The following is an 18438-nucleotide window of genomic DNA, read 5'->3' on the forward strand; positions in this document are numbered from 1 at the left end:
GCTCATCTTGGCTGGGATCGCCCCCAGGCTGATCGTCCAGCAGGTGCTGCAAGAACTTCGACAGTACCACGGGTGAGTGAAAACGGGGACAGCTTTGGGAAACAGGGATGGGAGGACAGGTATGGCAGACAAGTGTGGAGGGAAGCATGGGGGAGAGATATAGAACAGGTATGGGGGACAGGTGCGAGGAACAGATATGAGAAGACAGGTGTGGTGACCAGTAGGGGAGCAGACAGGTGTGGGGGCAGGTGTTGGAAACAGGTTGTAGAGGTAGGAACAGGGGCCAGTAAGAGAGAGGACAGAGGACATCAGCTAGGAAGGAGCGAACTGCCAGTAGCCGTGAGGCTGTACAGATGAGAACAGATGCCTCTTTCCCAGATACTGACATCTGTTAGAAAATCTCCCGACAGGCCGATTTTGTTTGACCAAGGCATGTCACTGCCCTCTGCTGGGGCACCCGCCCAGCAGCCACCTGTACGAGCCCAAGTGCAGAGAAAGGGTGGGCTCCCAGATGTGGCACCAAGCGCATACTTATCCACAGAAGCCTTGAGGGAGAGGGGCAGCAGGGGACAGTTGCGGGGGGCGCTGCTAACCCAGGTGTCTGTCCCCTCTGGTCCTGCAGGGCCCGGCAGAGGGCTCACCTGTCCATCAGCCCCAGAGGCGCCCACTCGAACCTTACCTGGTTTGAGTTCCTATCAGAGTAAGTTCTCAGAGCTACCATAGTGAGGGGCCAGCACTGGATCCAAATACACAGTACACCAGTGGCCCTCCGTGCCTGGACCCAAGCTGGGGACAGGAGCTGGGGCCCCCATCCTCTCACTGGAACCACCAAGGATAAACGTGGGGTGGGGGGTCCCTTTGCCATCCCCAGCTTGTGAGTGCCCCTCACACACCCTGGGAGGGCAGAAGAAGACTTCCTGGAAGAGGTGACAGCTTGAGCTGGGTTCCAATGAAAGAGCAGAAGTTTGCTGATATGTGATGAGGCTGAGGGAAAGAAAACGGTGCCTTCCAGGGGAACTACAAGGTCCAGAGCGTGGTGTAAGAGGGGAGCTGGGAGAAGGGACTGGAAGGGAAGTCAGCGGAGGCCAGATCACCTCTGCAAAGCCGAAAAGCACAGCTCTCTTGCAACTGACTGATGATGGAGCACAGACAGGGCTCAGGGGCGGGGGCGGGGGGTGCAGCCTGGAGGTGTAGCATCTTGCTCCAGGGAGCAGATTCTGCTGGGGCTGGGTTTGTTTGTCACCAGCTTCATAAGTATTTATTAAGTGAGAGTGTGCCTGTAACCCAGGAGAGGCATGAAAGTGATCCGGAACTGCAGCGTCAGAGGGAAAGAGGGGCCGAGTTTGAGAGAAATCCCACAGGAAGATGGGCAGCACGTACAGGCTGATCAGATGGGACCCGGGGCAGTAAATCAGAGGGAAGGGCAGAGGTGGACAGAGCCAAAATTTCCAGCCCGGGCCATCAAGGAACCTCCAGCTTGAGACCATGTCTGTGTTCCCCTGCAAACCTAATCCCTGTGGCTCCAGGAACTTTGCAAACAGCTGCAAATGTTCGTTGAGTGAATAAGTGAGTGAGAGAAGGTAGAGAGAGTTAGGGACCACATTAGGGGTGAAACAGGATGAGGAGGCCAGAGGGAGATGGATTCCAGGTGTGTTACAGGAGCGTCACACAGGACTGGCTTCACAGTGGCCCTTGAGGCCTGCCGCCCCGTCCTCATTGATCTTTCCACCCCAGGAGCGAGGACAGTGCCAGCAAGATAGAGAGGAGCAGCAACAGGGGCACCAAGGTGAAGCGCAGACTCAGCTCCCTCCGCAGTCGAGTCACCAGGCAGAAGGAGAAGGTCAGAGATCTGGGTCAGGGGTGGGGGGTCCCTTTGCCATCCCCAGCTTGTCAGTGCCCCTGGCCCCCGAGCCCTGTGATTCAAGGCAGGTCTGGATACACAAGGCATTCTAAGTCCAGCTCTGTGCCCCACAGGGGAAGAGCCCAGTACATCTAAAGGACAAAGGTCAGGATGCTCAAGAGAGGAAGGAATGTGTCAACGGCCACCAGCTAGTACAAGGAACCTTCTTGAGCCACTCCAATTGCCCACTGTGCAGCAAACCCTTTCTGAGTTCTGGTAAGTCTGGTGGTCCTCCTGTCCTCCTGGACGGCAGCCACTTTCTCGCCTTTACTTAGTCTGAATGGTTTTCATGGCCTCCTTTGCTATCTCGTCCCATTTCATCTTTGCCAAGGGTGAGCCCACCTCAGTTCCCTAGAGAGCACCAGGTCCCTAAGGGGAGGGACCATTCGTTTAGCTCAGGGCCTGCATTTTAGCATTCGTCATTGCAAAAATTCTCTTGTAAAATCTGGACTTAGGCAATGTATTAGTTAGAGCTATGTAACAAATTACCACAACCCAGGTGGCTTAAACAACAGAAACGTACTGTCTCATCATGGTCCTGGAGAAGTCTGAGCTCAAGGTGTCTCAGGACCAGGCTCCCCCTGAAGGCTCTAGGGAGGCTTCTCTCCAGGCTTTTCTCCTGGCTTCTGCTAGTTACTTGCCCTCTGGCAGAACTCCAGTCTTTACCCCTGTGTATGCGTCTGTGTCCCAACTTGCCCTTTGTGTAAGGACACCAGTCATATTGCATCAGGGGTTCACCTTACCCCATTATTACCTTATCTGAACTAACTTTATTATCAATGACCCTATTTCCAAATAAAGCCACCTCCCGAGATACTGCAGAGATCAGGACTGCAAGCTATGAATTGGGGATGAGGAACACAATTCACTCCATAGCAGCAGCTTCCTGACTCCCAGGGCTCTCTGGGGAGTAAAGGTCAGGGTGTCTGCTCAGGAAAGAGGCCCTAAAAGGAGATGGCTCTGATCTTTTCAGGGATTTAGAACTCTGCCTTTTTGAAAATGAGCCCCACTTTGTAGGGATCTGGAGAGGAGGCTGTGGCCACTGCATGTCAGAAAATGTGTGTGTGCAGGTTGTAGGGGGGATGCTGACGTGGACTGTGCAGGCAGGATGCGGGCTGGCGCAGGGTCCCCGCCTTGGCACTGCTGTGGGGGCGGGGAGCTGTTCCGTGAATTGTACCGTGTTGAGCAGCATCCCTGGCCTCACCTGCTAGATGCCAGCAGCTTCCCTCCCATGACATGGCTCCAGACATGGCCACTTGTCCCCTGGGAGCAGGATTGGCTCCAGTGAGATGGAGGACAGGACTCAGAGTGGACCGTGCAGTGAGCACTCGCCTCCACTCAGGGGCAGATGTCTCTGCAGGAACTGAGCCACAGGTTTTGTATTTCTTGCCTTTCCTGGCTCTATGTGTGGGCGTTTTCTTTCTTCCATATTCCTGCCTCTTTCCAGAGCGCCGTTTTCACAGAGGTAGGGCTGTGGGTGTCCTGCTGCTATTGTCAGGAATGTCCCATTTTGAACTTTCTTTCCATCCGACAAGCTCCAACCTGCTTTTTGACACACGACCTGTCTTCAGTCGGGTCTGGCATGCACTCTGCAAAGTGCAAAGTGCACTGACAACTTCAGTGTCTTGAAGTCCCTTTTTCTTTTTCTTTTTCTTTTCTTTTTTTTTTTTTTTTTTTTTGGAAGTCCTTTTAGGCAGCAGGTGACTTCCTGATTTTGCTCTTCTGGGGGTTCTGAGGTCTGCTGGATACAGGGGGCCTTCCTGGAGGTCCAGGATCAAGGCTTCAGAACTCTATCTCAGACATCTGACTCAAGGAGCAGGCGCAAGCTGGCAGAAGGAAAGGCGAGGCCAAAGATCCAGAACCAGCCGTAGACATGAGAGCAGCTGCTCTCATGCCGCAGGGCGAAGTATCTTGCAGTGTGATCGCAAGCTGGAAATAGTTACTGTAGGGTTCTTGACAAAAAAAGTTCACCCCTGAGCTAGTTTACCCTGCAGCAAGGAAGACCCAAAAAAGTGGTTTACCATAGTCGGCAGGTCAGTAAACCCTTTACATATGACCTTCGAAGACCAGGGTCCCAACTGGTCATAATTTCCTGAATGTCACTTTACAATCACAGAAGACTGTGCACAAATAATAAGAATACTGGGTAACGTCTCACCACTGAGCATTTACAATATCCCAAACACCATGTGCTTTAAATAGATTTCCCCATTAACACCTCACCACGATTCTCTAACATAGGCACTAGTGTCTGCCCCCTCTCCAGAAGAGGAAACTGAGGCCTGAAGGACTTACTTTCTTGTCCAAGGTCACACTGTCAGGGTTTGAGCTCAGAGCCTAAGCCCCTGCTCACCAACCCATCACACCATTTTATTTTTTAAATAATAATAATAATTATTATTATAATAATATAATCTTTTAATTTTTTTAGTTGTACCAAAGGTAAAATTTTATATTTTAAAGGAAAATAAATACCTCAACTTAAAAAAAAAGAGACATGAGGTGATGGAAGGAACTATAACTCTGGGTGGTGAACACGTAATGGAATATGTATGTGACACACTGTTGAATTATACACTGGAAACTTTTGGATTTTGTTGATCAATGCCACCCCAATAATTTTTAATTTAAAAAAAAAGACATAGAGAAAAAAAGAAAATTAAATTACAGATGCATGAAGAGCAAAAGTTTAATATAGCAAAGATATTTGTTATTCGATGTGCTTATTGTCAATATTTAGGAGTGATTTTTAAGGTTTTCCCATAAAAATGGCATTAATAATAGCTCTGCACAATAATATTTAAAATAACAAGAAAATGAAAACATCTTTACACCATATTTTCACAAACTGTTCTAAAACAGCAAACTCATGCTCAGTTGTTTTTTCTTGGTTTAAAATAAGCTACCAATAATTCTAAATCAGGCAAAAAATGTTTTCCCTGGATCAGATATGAGCATTCTGACTTGAAAAAAATGTTTTGCAATGAGTCCTTTCCTTCTACAAAAGCCTAAAATTCTATGACTGGCTGCTTATCAGTACACGTTACCAGCCGAATACCAGATATTAAGGATCAGCTTTAATTCTTTGGTATAATCATGACACTGTTACTGATTGCTTTCTGTAGTTAGCATAAACCATTGAGTAACCACATCTAGAAATTTTATATTTACAAAGAGAGCAGAGCAGGTCCCCTCATACCTTTCACCCAGCTTCTTCACATTAACATCGTATATGACCACAGTACATTGGTCACAATTTAGGGACCAACATTGGTACAATACTATTTACCAAATTCCAAATACTTCAGATTTCACCAGGTTGTTTTTGGTTTTGGTTTTTGTCATTAGGGTTCTCTTTCTGTTTTCGGATCCAACTGAGGTACTATGTGATCTTCAGTCATCCTGCCTCTCCCATCTCCCTAGTCTGTGGCAACTTCTCAGTCTCTCCTTATTGTTCATGACCTTGACGGACTTGAGAAGTATTAGCCAGGTGTCTTGTACAGTGTCCCCCAATCTAGGTTTGTCTGATATTTTCTTATAATGAGGCAGGGTTTATGGGTTTGAGGAACCTTTGTCTCATATCAGGGGGCAAATGCTATGGACATGACACCCCTGGGGATGTTATCACCTGGTTAGGGTAACACCTGCCAGGTTACTATTTTTCTTTCTCTACGATATTCTTTAAAAATGAGTTGCTCAATCAGATTTACTCTCAAGATGGCAGGAATAAAGCTCTATCTCCTGGAGACATCATTTGATTCTCAGGACAAGCCTTTGAGATTAAGGAATGTTTGAGTTTGTGTAAAAGAAATGATGTCAGTAGCACTTAGCATGGTGCCTGGTATGTATGGGCAATGGTAATATCTAAATCGACATTATTCTTATTTGTTGTTGTTGTTGTTGGGGCAAAGCTAGTATCTAAATCATAGACCCTAATGCTGGGCTTTGCCCACAGTCCCCCACACCTGCGTAAGGAGGCACTTGAGGCCACAACTGCTATGTCTCACTCCCAACGGGCTGAGAGCATGCACCTCAGGTATAACTCCCAGGTATAACTCACCACAAGCCTACATACCATCTGAGGTATTCAAATCCACATGTCACTGTCTGTCCCTAGAGGAAAGAGCTCCACAGTAAGTTAAACAGAAAAGGGAATGAGTCACTCGCCAAGTAATTATGGAAGGTGGGTCTCCAGGGTAAAGCTGACTTGCTTTCCCAGAGACCAGCCCAGCTAAAGGAGCACCATTCCAGACAGTCTAGTTCTTGGCCTTGACCTTTGAGACCCTTCATGGTCTGACCCCGCTTACCTTTCCTCCACCCCCCTTTCCCACTATTCAGCCACCTGGGCTCTGTCACCCAGTGACCCTGAGGTCTCGTGGTAGCCCATGCACAGCACCTGAGCCTTGCTTATTTAGCACTGTTCCTGGAACTCCCTGGGCCATCTAATTCTTACGTTTTAAAACAAAATGCAGGTCCATTTTCCCCAGGAGGCCTATATCAGGTGACTGCATAAATATCTGAGTGTCTCTTAGGCCAGTTGCTGTCAGCCAACGGTCATTCCATTCTGCCCCACAGGGGACATTTGGCAATGTCTGGAGACATTTTTGGTTGTCAGGACTGGGGGTGCCACTTACGTTTAGTGGGTAGAGGCCAGAGATGCTGTTTAACCAACTCCAATACACAAGGCTGCCCCCTACAACAGAGAATTATCCAGCCTGATTGTCAATAATGCCAAGACTGAGAAATGCTGCCTTAGACTTACACTCCCACTGTCTCCTCAGCTCTTAACAGAGTTCCTGGTGCATGATAACTCAATGAATGTGGAATGGTGGGGTGAGTAAAAGAGAGATACTTCTCTTTCTTGCCGGGCTCCTTAAAAAAGTCAGTTTTCACATTTAGAGGAGAAATATTTCACCTGAATATTTCTATAACCAAGGTGGCTATAAAAATAAAGACCACGCCATTCTTCCTGCTTAAAATCTCCAATGGCTTCCCATTGATTTGAGACAAAATCCAAAAGTCATAGAAATTCAGAGTGAACATTTACTGATCAACTGAGACCTCAAAAGGATCTATGTCGGGGCTTCTAAACTCAATCAGGGTGAGGTGTCTAATGAAGCATGTCCTTTCACTTAAGGATACTCTAGTTCCCTGGATATGTTGCTTTTAAGTCCATGAAGACTGGTATTAAACTGAAGGTAGGTCACTTGAGGACTCCATCCCCTTCCCCCCATTTCTGAACTGAGGGCTCTTGCCAGAGATTGTATGTGTGTTGAATTGAGTTTGGTTTGGGGAGACCTTGGCCTGGAGGACCAGCTTGAACCTTGGGTGAGTGGTACTTGGCTCCACTCCTGGTTACTGCCAACCAGGTCACCTGTGGGGAGACCTGGATTGGACAAGGAGCCTCAGGGCTGGGATGTCTGATGGTACCTGAGGAGGTGCTGGCACTGCAGGAAGCATCTGGCACGTCTACAGGTATCTAGGAACATCTGTGTGTGGGTGTCTGGCATTCTGGCATGTTTCAGACCGAACACCTGTTTGGGGATATGTGATCATATCTGTATTGGGGATATCTGGTTTACGTTTTGGGAGGGTCCCTAAAAGTTCCTGCATAGGGTCTGATATGTTTCTGGGTGTCCAAAACTCCGTTTGTGGGTATCTGATGGCTCCTGGGTAAAGTCGTCTGGTATTCTGAGGATATTTGGCATGTTTTTCAGATTCTAAATACTAGTATTAGGATATCTAACAGACCTGTGGGGGTGTCTGACCTATTTTCCAGGGCCTGAAAGCATGTTTTGGGTATCTGACTGCACCTGCCTGGGTGTTTGGCATATCTTCAGGGTATCTAATGGTACTTATTCTGGGGTGCCCGGGACCAACTGAGAAGTATATAATTTGTCCCAGACTTCTAGTCAGTCCTGCCTGTAGTCTATACGGCCCTTTCTTCGCAGGTGACAGACCTGTGTTCTCCATTTCTTGCACTCTCCCCTAGACTTCTTGCTCCCAGACTCTCCCCCAACCCCGCCAAAGTCCCCAGGCTTCCGCTGATGCCCTGCTTCAGGCACCCCTGATTCCCCCAAGACCTCCCCCAGCCCCACTGTTCAAGCCACCCAGAGCGTCCCGCCCCGCTAATCACTCTGGCTCCCGTTGATCCCACAAAACTACCCTCCAACCCCAATGCTCTCCCTCAGGATTCCTCCTACTCGCTCCTCGGCGCCGCTGATAACCCAGGGACCCATTGACCCCCTCCCAAAAAATGCCCCCCACCCCCGCTGACCCACCCCTCAAGATTTGCTCTTAGCGTCATCGCAAGTACCCGCCCCCCCCCCAATCAAAACCCGCGCCTTCCGCGAGGCCGGGCACACGCCCCCGCCCCGTGGCTCCAGGCTCCACCGGAGTCAAAGTGCAGCAGACCCACCGTCCCGCGACGCCCCGCCCCTTCTGGGCCACACCCGCTGGTCCGCCCTCAGGGAGGGGCCACGCATGTGCGGCTAGTCCTGCGGCTTCCCGCTTCCGGCTCCGAGCTGCTGTCGGCTGTGGATCCGCCGAGGCCGGGCAACGGGGGCGGTGGCGAGACTGGCAGAGCAGCGGGCGGCGACCAGCCTGCGGGAAAGCGGGCCAAGGTGAGGGCGGCGGGGCCAGCCCGAGGAGAACAGGCCTCGAGAGGGAGGCCTCGGGCCCCGGGAAGGAGATGTGGGGCTCCAGGGGCGGCTCGGGCACGGGACCCTTGGGGCCGCCTGGCCTCAGGCGGGGCCCGGGTGGACTCCTGCAAGCTGGCGGGCCGGTCCTGCAGTTTAAGCTATCCCTTTATTGCACAGAGTCTCTGTTTGACGAATGCAGAGGTGCAAGCGATGTCCGCCAGCCCCACCTGAGTCCCTCCCAGCCCTTGGGCGGTGCAACCTCCCCTCGGTCCGGAGGGAAAGGTCATCGGGCTCCAGGTTCAGAGGCACCTGGGGCAGGAACCGGGAATGCAGTAATAATTATAACAATAACCAGCACCGTGGTACTTAGGTCCTCCGTGGAGAACTCACTCTCTGGAGCTGAGGACCTTTGTGCCAGTGAACACTTGGATAACCAAATCCTACAAAGTGTGTGTATACTTTGGGTCTTCCTTGCTCTGCTCACCAGTTTCTTGCGGACAAATTTAGGTGGTGCAGTGCAGCTTTCATTGCGAGATGAAGTGAGAGGCCCTTGGGTCTTGCACGGTTTGTTGCAGCTGACGGTAACCTTGTCTGTTTCACCTGTTGAGATAGGTAGAAGAGATGGCTGGCAGGGAGGGTAAAAAGTTTTCTTGAAGTTTTACCACGGAAGCAAAGAACACGACTTTCCCCCTTTGCCTCTTTGGGGGAGAGTGGAACTCCAGCCAGTAGGGTCGAAGGACCCTTCTGACTGACTAAAGACATAATATGAACAGCTCCCTGGCCAAGGGCGATTTGGCGATGATTTTGCAGGTATCCGTGAGAATGATTAATCCTGGAGCTATATGGAGAAGTGTCAAGAGCTCAGGCTTGAGTGTCAAATCAGATCTGGGTTCTGACCCTAGTTTCCACCACATATTTGCCAGTCTCAGTCTCCCCATCTTTAAAGCAGGAATAAAGGTTGGTTGGGGATTTGATGAAACAGTATGTGTAAGGTGGACAGCAAAGTGCCTGGCAAATAGTGAATGCTCAATAAATGTTCTGTATTTTGTGCATATGTGCATGCACTGTATTTTTATATTGTATTTTTAGGTTGACATTCCAGGTAACAAAGTGTCTGGCAGTTTTGAGCATCTTGGTTGTTTGGACTGGGTCAGAGTTTACACTTTATCAAGAGTTTGTAATTTCTATGGGTCAAGCCCTTTCGAGAGGAAAATAAAGTTGTTTTAAAGCAAATAAAAGCATGCATCTGGAAGGCATGATAAATTTAGTTCTCGTAAACACATTTTGTTTTGCTTTTGATTAGCTTATTTCACTTTTAAATGGCATACCTTCGAGATTCTATGGTTCTTTTCTCTCTTTAAGTTGACTTGAGAATATCCCCACCTTGAAAGCAGCAGTGGCACCTACATTGTTTCTGGCAAACGCTGCAGTATAATTTTCATTCCTGTCACACAGTAGCAATTATGTCCCTGTAGCGTTTCCCTTGTCACCAGCTGCGCCTCCCTGGGTGTTTACCTTCTACATGTTTAGCATATTTCTGATCCTTAAGTCAAGGTCTCCTTCATTCTTCCTCACTCATCCTGGGGCCTGTTTTCATTTATTCAAATTCCATCTATGACTTTTACACATTTTCATCACAATTCTCCTATGTAATTTAAAGCCTGGCGAGCTTTAGTAAGTTCAGCCACTGGTTGTTTCTTTGTTATTTGTTAGTTAAACTTTACATTTCCCCTGAAAGTGATGAAAAGCTGCTATGTTTTGAAAACCCTCTCCAGGTACAAAACAGTGCCAGTCACAGCTCCTGAGCAGCCTCCATTTTTGGAGGAGGAATGTGGCTGATGGGGGAGGGGACAAACCGATTAAAATAATGTCCTCGCAGAGATCTCAGTGAAAGGACTCCTGCAGCTGTGCTCATTTTTTGTTGTTAAAATTGCTCTGGGAGTAAACTAAATTCAACTTGCTTGCTTCTCTGCTTTTGTTCTTAGATAGGTTCATAGTTTTGACTGAATAGAGAGTTGCAGGTTTAACACATTGTAGTGGATTATGTTTTAAACTCATCACTTTTTTTTAATATAACAGCTTTATTGAGATATAATTCACATACCATAAAATTCACCCTTTTAAAGTGCGCTGTTTAGTGGGTTTTAGTATGTTCACCACCATACTAAACAGTTCACCATCACCACCATCTAATTCCAGAACATTTTACCAGCTGGTTATTCTTACAGGTGGGTTTCAGGAGGCAAGAAAGGCAAGACAGCGAGGTAGTCTAGGCAGATGCCCCTCCGTTGCAGTGTGGGATGGAGGGAGGAAAGAACAACAGCAAATTACTTGGCTAGAATCCAGCACACAGGACAGTCGAATGCTGTGTATGGATAACTCTGATTTGCCAAGATTAATTTGCAGAGTGCAATTGAGTTTGGAAAGAATAATAAATCACAAAGGCATCCACAGTGGGGGTTAGTGTACTCCCTGGTCCCCTCACAAGAGTGAAGTCGTTAGTAATGAAGCAGACACAATGTAGAGCAAATTACTAGCATCATTGAGTGTCGAAGCAGTCAGTTGGCTCTGTGGCTTTCATAATGCCAGGATATGGTGATCAGTGGCTGGTCCTTGTGACCCTTTGCAGGGTCCATTTGGGGGCTCCCACTCGAAGAATTTAAAGAGATGGGAAGGTGTAAAAATTGAGACCCTCAACACCACTGCTGTGACTATAGAATGGTGTGGCCACTCTGGAAAGCAGCCTGGCAGTTCCTCAGAAAATTCAGCGTAGAGTTACCGTAAGACGCAGCAATTTTACCCCAGGCACATGCCTAAGAGAAATGAAGTCTGAGGTCCACAGAAAAATGGGTATGAGAATGTTCATTAGGCCATTATTCACAGTAGCCAAAAGGTGGAAACAACTCAAATGTTCGTCACCTGGGGAATGAAAAATAAAAGGTGGGCTATCCATGCAGTGGAATACTATTCACTCACAAAAAGGAATGAGGTTCTGATACACACTATGATGTGAGATAAACCTTGAAAATGTTATGCTAAGTGAAAGAAGCCCATCCCAATGGGACACATGTTGTCTGATTCTGTTCATGTGAAATATCTAGAACAGGCAAATCCATAGAGACAAAGTAGATTAGCAACTGCCTGGGGCTGCAGGGAGGGGGAAATGGGGGGTGACAGCTAAGAGGTGCAGCGTTTCTTTTGGGGGTGTTACAAAGTATTCTGAAATTGTGGTGATGGAGGTACAACTCTAAATGTACCAAAGCCATCAAATTGTACACTTTACAAGGGTGTAGTATGTGAACTCCATCTGAACAAAGCTGTTGAAGGGGGGAGGGGCAGGACAGGAACTAGAAGCTAGTGGAAAGGGTTGTGGGTATGGGACAGAATTATAAGAAATGGTTTGAGACTGGGAAGCTAGAGGGTAGGGAGTAAAGGTCAGACAACCCTAAAGAAAAAGAGGCAGCTCTCCAACATAAAGGGTATGAGGCTGGATCATTGACATTAATTGACTCTTATTTTCCTAAAGTGGAGTATAGACTTGGGTCCCTGCCATGTAGCAGATAGTTACAAAGTCCTCTTTGCTGATCATTGTGGCAGGAGTTAAGGCAGAGATGTGGGTCAGAATCTCAGCATGGGCATAGCCTAGGCACAGGCAGGCAGGCCCTCTCCCTCCTGACAGGTGGTGGTTGAGCTGCTCCCCAGCAGCTGTTGGCACCGGGGAGCAGCATGTGCAAAGGCTCAGGGCCAGGAAACAACATGCAGTTAATCAGATAGAGCTGAAATGGCCATTTTATAGGCTGGGGTGTTACCAGGCAGGACTTTATAGCTATTTCCCTCAATGGGTGGAGGATGGCTTGGAAAGGGTGGAAGCTGGAGACAGGGAGGCCCACTGGGGGACACCTTGGATCTAAACAGTGCGGAAAGACGTCAGACTTCAGATCTGTTGAAAGGTGGATGTGTTGGGTCTTAGCTGACAGTGTGGGGTGAGTGTGACATAGGTAGATGATGGACTTGAGGTCATCAGCTAGTCGAACTCTTCCTTGAGCATCACTGGCCCCTATAGCTGGTAGATGAGCAGTTAGGAATTCGTCTCAAATTTATTTTGCATTGGAGAGGGGGAGGCTGTGTTCCCTGTCCTTGAATCAGGGGTCTCTTCCCTCCACTTCCACCCCACCCCAAGGTCTACAGGATTCAAGAATAGTGAGGTGTAGCTCCTCACAGGCCACCAGGGACCCTAGAATACTAGTGCTTTGGGATGGAGTGGAGGCAGGGCAGAAGGCTAGCGAGCACAATTTAGAAAGCAGTCAGCGGCTGTAGAGGGAGGAATGAGAGAGGCAGAGAACCTGACAGCTAGTGATGCAGAATCCATCAGAAATGAAAATGATGTCAGTCCGACAGTAGAGCGGTGATCTGCTTATTGCGCTCACGTAACTTGAGGCTGAAGCCGCTGGGGTCTGACTCCTGTAAGTCCAGCTGTTTCCACACCCTTGTAGCTGTGGGGCTTCTCTGTCTATTCCCAGCAGGCGTCAGCCACCCTTGTCCCTCCACAGCACATTACCTGTGGAGAGTCGTGGCTTCACAAACTGGACGGACATCTGCATCTCTCCTCTGTTCTGTAATTTATAGTCAGCCTCTCCCACCACATTGGTCTTGTGGTTTGCAGAATAATAGCCCCCTAGAGACACATCCCAACTGTCTAACCACCAAGAACTTTGAATATATGACCTTACATGGCAAGAGAGACTTCGCAGGTCTGATTAAGTTAAGAGAGACTTTGCAGGTCTGATTAAGTTAAGGAGAGACTTCGCAGGTCTGATTAAGTTAAGAGAGACTTTGCAGGTCTGATTAAGTTAAGGATCGGGAGCTGGGGATATGATCCTGGATTATTCAGGTGGCCCAGCATTGTCACAAGGTCATTATAAGAGGGAGACAGGAGGGCTCAGGTCTGAGAAGGAGATCTGATGATGGACGCAGAGGTCAGCGAAAGAGGTCAGAGGTGCTACGCTGCTGGCTTCGAAGATGAAGGAAGGGGCCACTAGCCAAGGAGTACAGGTGACCTATAAAAGCTGGAAGAAGCATGGAAAAATTGTCGCCTACAGCATCCTGAAGGATCACAGCCCTGCCTACCTGTTTTAGACTTCTGACCTCCACAACTATAACATAATAAATCTATGTTATTTTTAGCCAGTGTTTATAGTATTTGTTACAGCAGCCATAGGAAACTCATATGCCCGTTTTCATCTCCATTCCTTCAAAGTTCAGACTTCTCATCTGATTTGGGAGCCCTCTCACCAGCCCCACCTTGCCTCCCTTTCCCGGCCCTTCCTTTTACCTTGGAAGCTTCTGATACTCCAGGCTTTACTGAGGGTTTGGCCTGCCTCCAGGAGGCCATGCCCCCGTCTCTGCACACACACACACACACACACACACGCACGCACACCCATGAGTACCATAAACAGGTGGTAGCAGAGAGCCCAGGTCATGAGATGCTATTCCAACTCCAATCCTCAATTTCCTGTCTGTAAAGTTAAAGCACAGCAATACTCCTTATTTCATAGGATTGTTATTGCTTGTAGAGTACTCAGCAGTGTTCAGATATGTTCATTTATTCATTTGACTGATTATTGTGTTCTTGCAGCAGTGAACACAACTTACCTTTTTTGTTGTTGTTGTTTTAAGAATATAAATTCATTAGCAAAGTGCAAAATAAATACATAAATAAAAATGTTTTTTAAAAATGAAGCACGACCATAGTCTGCTCTAGAAATTTGAGGACCAATTATAAGTCACATCTTCTAAATTAGTGCTTTTAAGTTTGTCATTAGACCCACCTGGCCTGTTATCAGGAAGCTAAAACCTTTTTTAGTGTTTCTTGTTCTAGAATGTTCCAAAGGTCCAATTAAAGGGGAAGGCCCTCCAGCTCCCCACTGGCTGGGGAGAGCTCTGTGTCTACAGAGTCGACCGTTCTTCTGATGCTTTTTAAAATTGGGATGTTATGATTTGCATTCCGTAACATTTACCCCTTTAAAGCGTATAATTCAGTGTTTTTTAAATATATTCAGAGTTGTGCAGCCATCACCACTTTCTAATTCCAGGATAGTCCCATCACCCCCAAAAGAAGTCTCACACCCACTAGCAGTCGCTGCCCACTTCCCCATCCCCAAGCCTCTGGCAACCATGAATCTACTTCTTACCTCTATAGATTTGCCTATTCTGGACAAATTTCTATAAATGGAATCCTACAGTATGTGGCCTTTGTATCTGGCTTCTCGTGCTAATGTTTTCTTAATGTTTTCAAGGTTCATCCATGTGGTAGCCTGAATCTAGCTATTTTTTTTTAATCTGTCACAACACGAACATTAAAGGAATAGTGGTGTGGGACATGTCAGAGGTGGGCATAGGCCGCCCTGGGGGCAGTGTCCTGTTTCATCAGTTGACCTGATCCAGTACCCTCTGATGAGTGTTAATTAGTTTCCTGCCCTGACTCCGTGCTTGAGGGACATCTCAGCCTCTACCTCTGGGTCCCACCTGCGCAGTCCCGTAAATACGGAGTCAGTTGGACTAACCGAAAATAAGCAGAAACACAGTTAAGGTGAAATCTGAAGGCCTCCTAGGTGGAAAAACTAACTGAACACAGAGCATGCCTGTCCCTGGAGATTTTAAACACTAGGGTTTGTCGGGGATGTTCACCTTATAGTTGGGTCCAAAGGTGGGGGCTCCTGGGACTCCATTTAGCACTGTCCTTTAAATGGGTGTGTTTCATTTTGACTGTAACCAACCGTAATGAAAACTGCTTTACACAGTGACCCCCTAAGCATATACACACACACTGGTATCCAAAGTTTTACCAAACAATACGCATCCTTATTACTCACGATAGACTCTGGTATTTGCTGTTCTTTTTTATTTCATGAGAAACTGTTTTCCCAACTCACAAATGAGCCACAGTCCACAATGTCAAAATGCCGCCTTGGGATCACAGCACACCATAGAGTAGGAAAATGCTTAGAAAAGGGTGAGGCACTTGGTGACACAATAGCTTTGACTTTCAAGGAACTATTCGTTTCCTAGAGCTGCTGTAACGTGTTTCTACAAACCAGGTGGCTCAGAATCACTGAAATGTATTCTCATAGTTCTGGAGGTGAGAAGGCTGAAATCAAGGTGTCCGTAGGGCCCTGTTCCCTCAGAAGCCTCTCAAGAAGACGTCTTCCTTGCCTCTTCCGGCTTCTAGAGAGTGGCCCTAGGCATTCCTTGGCTCGTTTCTTCAGCACTCCATGTTCACTTGGCCTTCCCTGTGTGGTTGTGTCCTCTGTATCTGTGTGTCTCCATGTCCAAACCTCCCTTTCCTTCCTCATGTAAGCAGACCAGTCATTGGACCTAGGGCCCACCCTAAATTCAGGACGACACCTTGAGATTCTTCATTACATCCACAAGAGCCCCATTTCAAATAAGGCCATATTCTCAGGTTCTGGGAAGACATGAATTTGGGGGATCCTATTCAACCCACCAAAAGAGCCTTCCATTTCTGGTGGCTTATAAATAAGAATAATTTTACAAGTTCCTAATATTTATTTCTTAGTTTCTTTGCAACACATAGTTATTGTCAGATATTTTAAAGTTAAAATAAGTGTCGAATTTGGGCTCACTCTTGGGAACCCAGTAAGTGAAGAGAGGAAAGAGGAGATAGGAGATCTTACGGAGAACTAGTCTCTTGCTTGAAAAGCTTCCAAATCTGAAGCCCCTATGACTATAAAGTACAGTATGCACCGCTTGACGAGGATGTGTCCTGAGAAGTGTGTCGTTAGGCAGTTTCATCATACAAACATTACAGCGTCGTGCGCACTGACATAAACCCAGAAGATCTACCCTGCTGCACACCTCAGCTATGTGGTCTAGCCTGCTGCTCCTTGGCTCCACTGGATACTGCAGGCAGTTGTAACAAAGTGGTATTTGTGTATCTAAACATAGAAAATATACAGGGAAAATATAGTATTAAAGATAAAAAAAATGGCACTGCTGTATAAGGCACTTATGGAGCTCTGGAGCTCACAGGACTGGAAGTTGCTCTGGTGAGTCAGTGAGTGAGTGGCGAGTGTGAAGGCCGAGGACGTGACTGTGCACTGTGGTATACACTACTATAGATGTTACACACACTGCATGCTTTGGCTACACTAAATTTATGAGACAGCATGAGATTAAAGCAAGAGAAATAATGTAATTGAGAGATGTAGTAAACGAGATGTATGAGGCTGCCGCTGGTATGACAAACTTTTCTTGTATAAGTGGAAAGGGTACTCTGAAATAACAAGTATAACAGAGTCACTTATCATTATCGAGTGCCACGTACTGTACATAATTGTATATGCTGTACTTTTATACGACTGACAGCGCAGTGGGGTCGTTTACATCAGCATCACCGCAAACAAGCAAGGAATGCTTGCACTCTGACATGATGACTGCGACATGACTAGGTGACAGGAATTTTTCAGCTCTATTATAATCTTACAGGACCACAGTCGTATATTTGGTCCATTGTTAAACAAAACGTATATGGCACATGATTATATAAATAGATGCCTGATATTACATTCTGTCACATGTTTGGCTGTTTGCCTGTACTCTGTTATATGACATATTCCTTCCTCCTACATTAAAATACCACTTTCACCAAATACAAAAGTTTTGCAGATTCAGAGAGGAAAAAATGATGTTCCTTCTGCCTAGCCATGCACCTAGCTTACATAAGTAGGTGACATTGTTTCCTTCCTGACCTTGAGTCATGAGATGTAAAATATATTCAAGCTCACACCTTTGCAGTTCTAGAAGGAATACTAATGAAGGTCTTTCAAGGGTCTGGAATTTTCCTAAAGGAGGAACAGGCTGCCGACTTGCATTATCGTTACAGTCAACCTACTCAGGGCTGTAGGGATCTTGAGATACTCAGAAACCTACCTTGAACCTGTTTGCTACCAGCATAGGCTATTTCAGAGCTCTGGAATTCAGTAATGACTTCACGGTTGATCACTTGGCTGCCTCCTTTATTCCATTCCCTCCTGGTGTCAGAGATTAAAAGTGGAACATCCCATCAGCCCTGCCAGCTGCGTTTTGATGGTTAGGAATAGTAACCTACCCCCCCCCCCCCACACACACACCCTCTACCCCCAAACAAACCAATTAGATACGGTAGACCAGGATCACCAGACTTGTTCTGTAAAAAGCTGGATAGTAAACATTTGAGACTCTGCGCACTACACCCCCTGTCGCCACTACTCTACTCAGGAAAGCAGCCCCAGACTGCATGGAAACAAGTGGGCGTAGCTGTGTTCCAGCAAAACTCTATTTACAAAAACAGCTGTCTGGCCCATGGACCATAGTTTGCCAACCCCTGCAGTAGACTCCTGATTTTTACATTCGATTTCTAGGGCTGTGACTCTGATCTTGTAAATTTGGTGAAGAACACAATTAAGGAGACAGGAGTTCCTCATGAGTGTGATTTTCACTAGGAACTCCGTGCGGGGAGGGTCTTAAGCCTCACAAACTCCAATACTATTTCAACTGTCTTTTTACAGAAATCCAGTGCCTTTGAATAATTTCTCAGGCCATTGAGAGCAAAGAGGTTTTTTCCTGGCATTCTCCATGCATGTTTTTCTTTTCTGCCTTCCGCTTTTAACAAAATGCTTTTTATCTGCTGAAAGAGAAACCCACTGGCCTCCATCAAGTGTTTGATTTCCTCTGCCCTCCTTACAGCTACCTCTGCTAACATTTGCTCTTTATTTCCTCCATCAGAGGGTTTAAAAAAAAAAAAAGTAATAATAGGTTTTTTGAGGTTTTTCTGGAAGATTTTTAGATATGTAGTAGCCACACCTGTGTTAATATTTTCAAGATCATTTGTTTTCA

The 18438-nt window shown here is 47.0% G+C and overlaps 1 protein-coding gene across 11 annotated transcripts in view; it reads left to right on the forward strand.

The window, feature by feature from the left end:
• The window catches only part of ARHGEF18 (Rho/Rac guanine nucleotide exchange factor 18), an 82812-nt gene that overhangs the window by 19641 nt on the left and 44733 nt on the right, over positions 1-18438 (forward strand). For 5 of the 11 annotated variants that reach the window (XM_016163097.2, XM_016163091.2, XM_016163092.2 and 2 more), the window contains 4 exons: positions 28-72; positions 623-700; positions 1735-1840; positions 1975-2116. In XM_016163097.2, coding sequence (XP_016018583.2) covers positions 28-72; positions 623-700; positions 1735-1840; positions 1975-2116 — 371 coding nt within the window. Of the gene's footprint in view, positions 1-27; positions 73-622; positions 701-1734; positions 1841-1974; positions 2117-6681; positions 6734-8395; positions 8524-18438 lie in introns of those variants that run through there. The other 6 variants (XM_016163096.2, XM_016163101.2, XM_016163094.2 and 3 more) reach the window with 5 other exon arrangements.

Source organism: Rousettus aegyptiacus, unplaced genomic scaffold, assembly GCF_014176215.1.
Source record: "Rousettus aegyptiacus isolate mRouAeg1 unplaced genomic scaffold, mRouAeg1.p scaffold_m13_p_16, whole genome shotgun sequence".
NCBI lineage: Eukaryota > Metazoa > Chordata > Mammalia > Chiroptera > Pteropodidae > Rousettus > Rousettus aegyptiacus.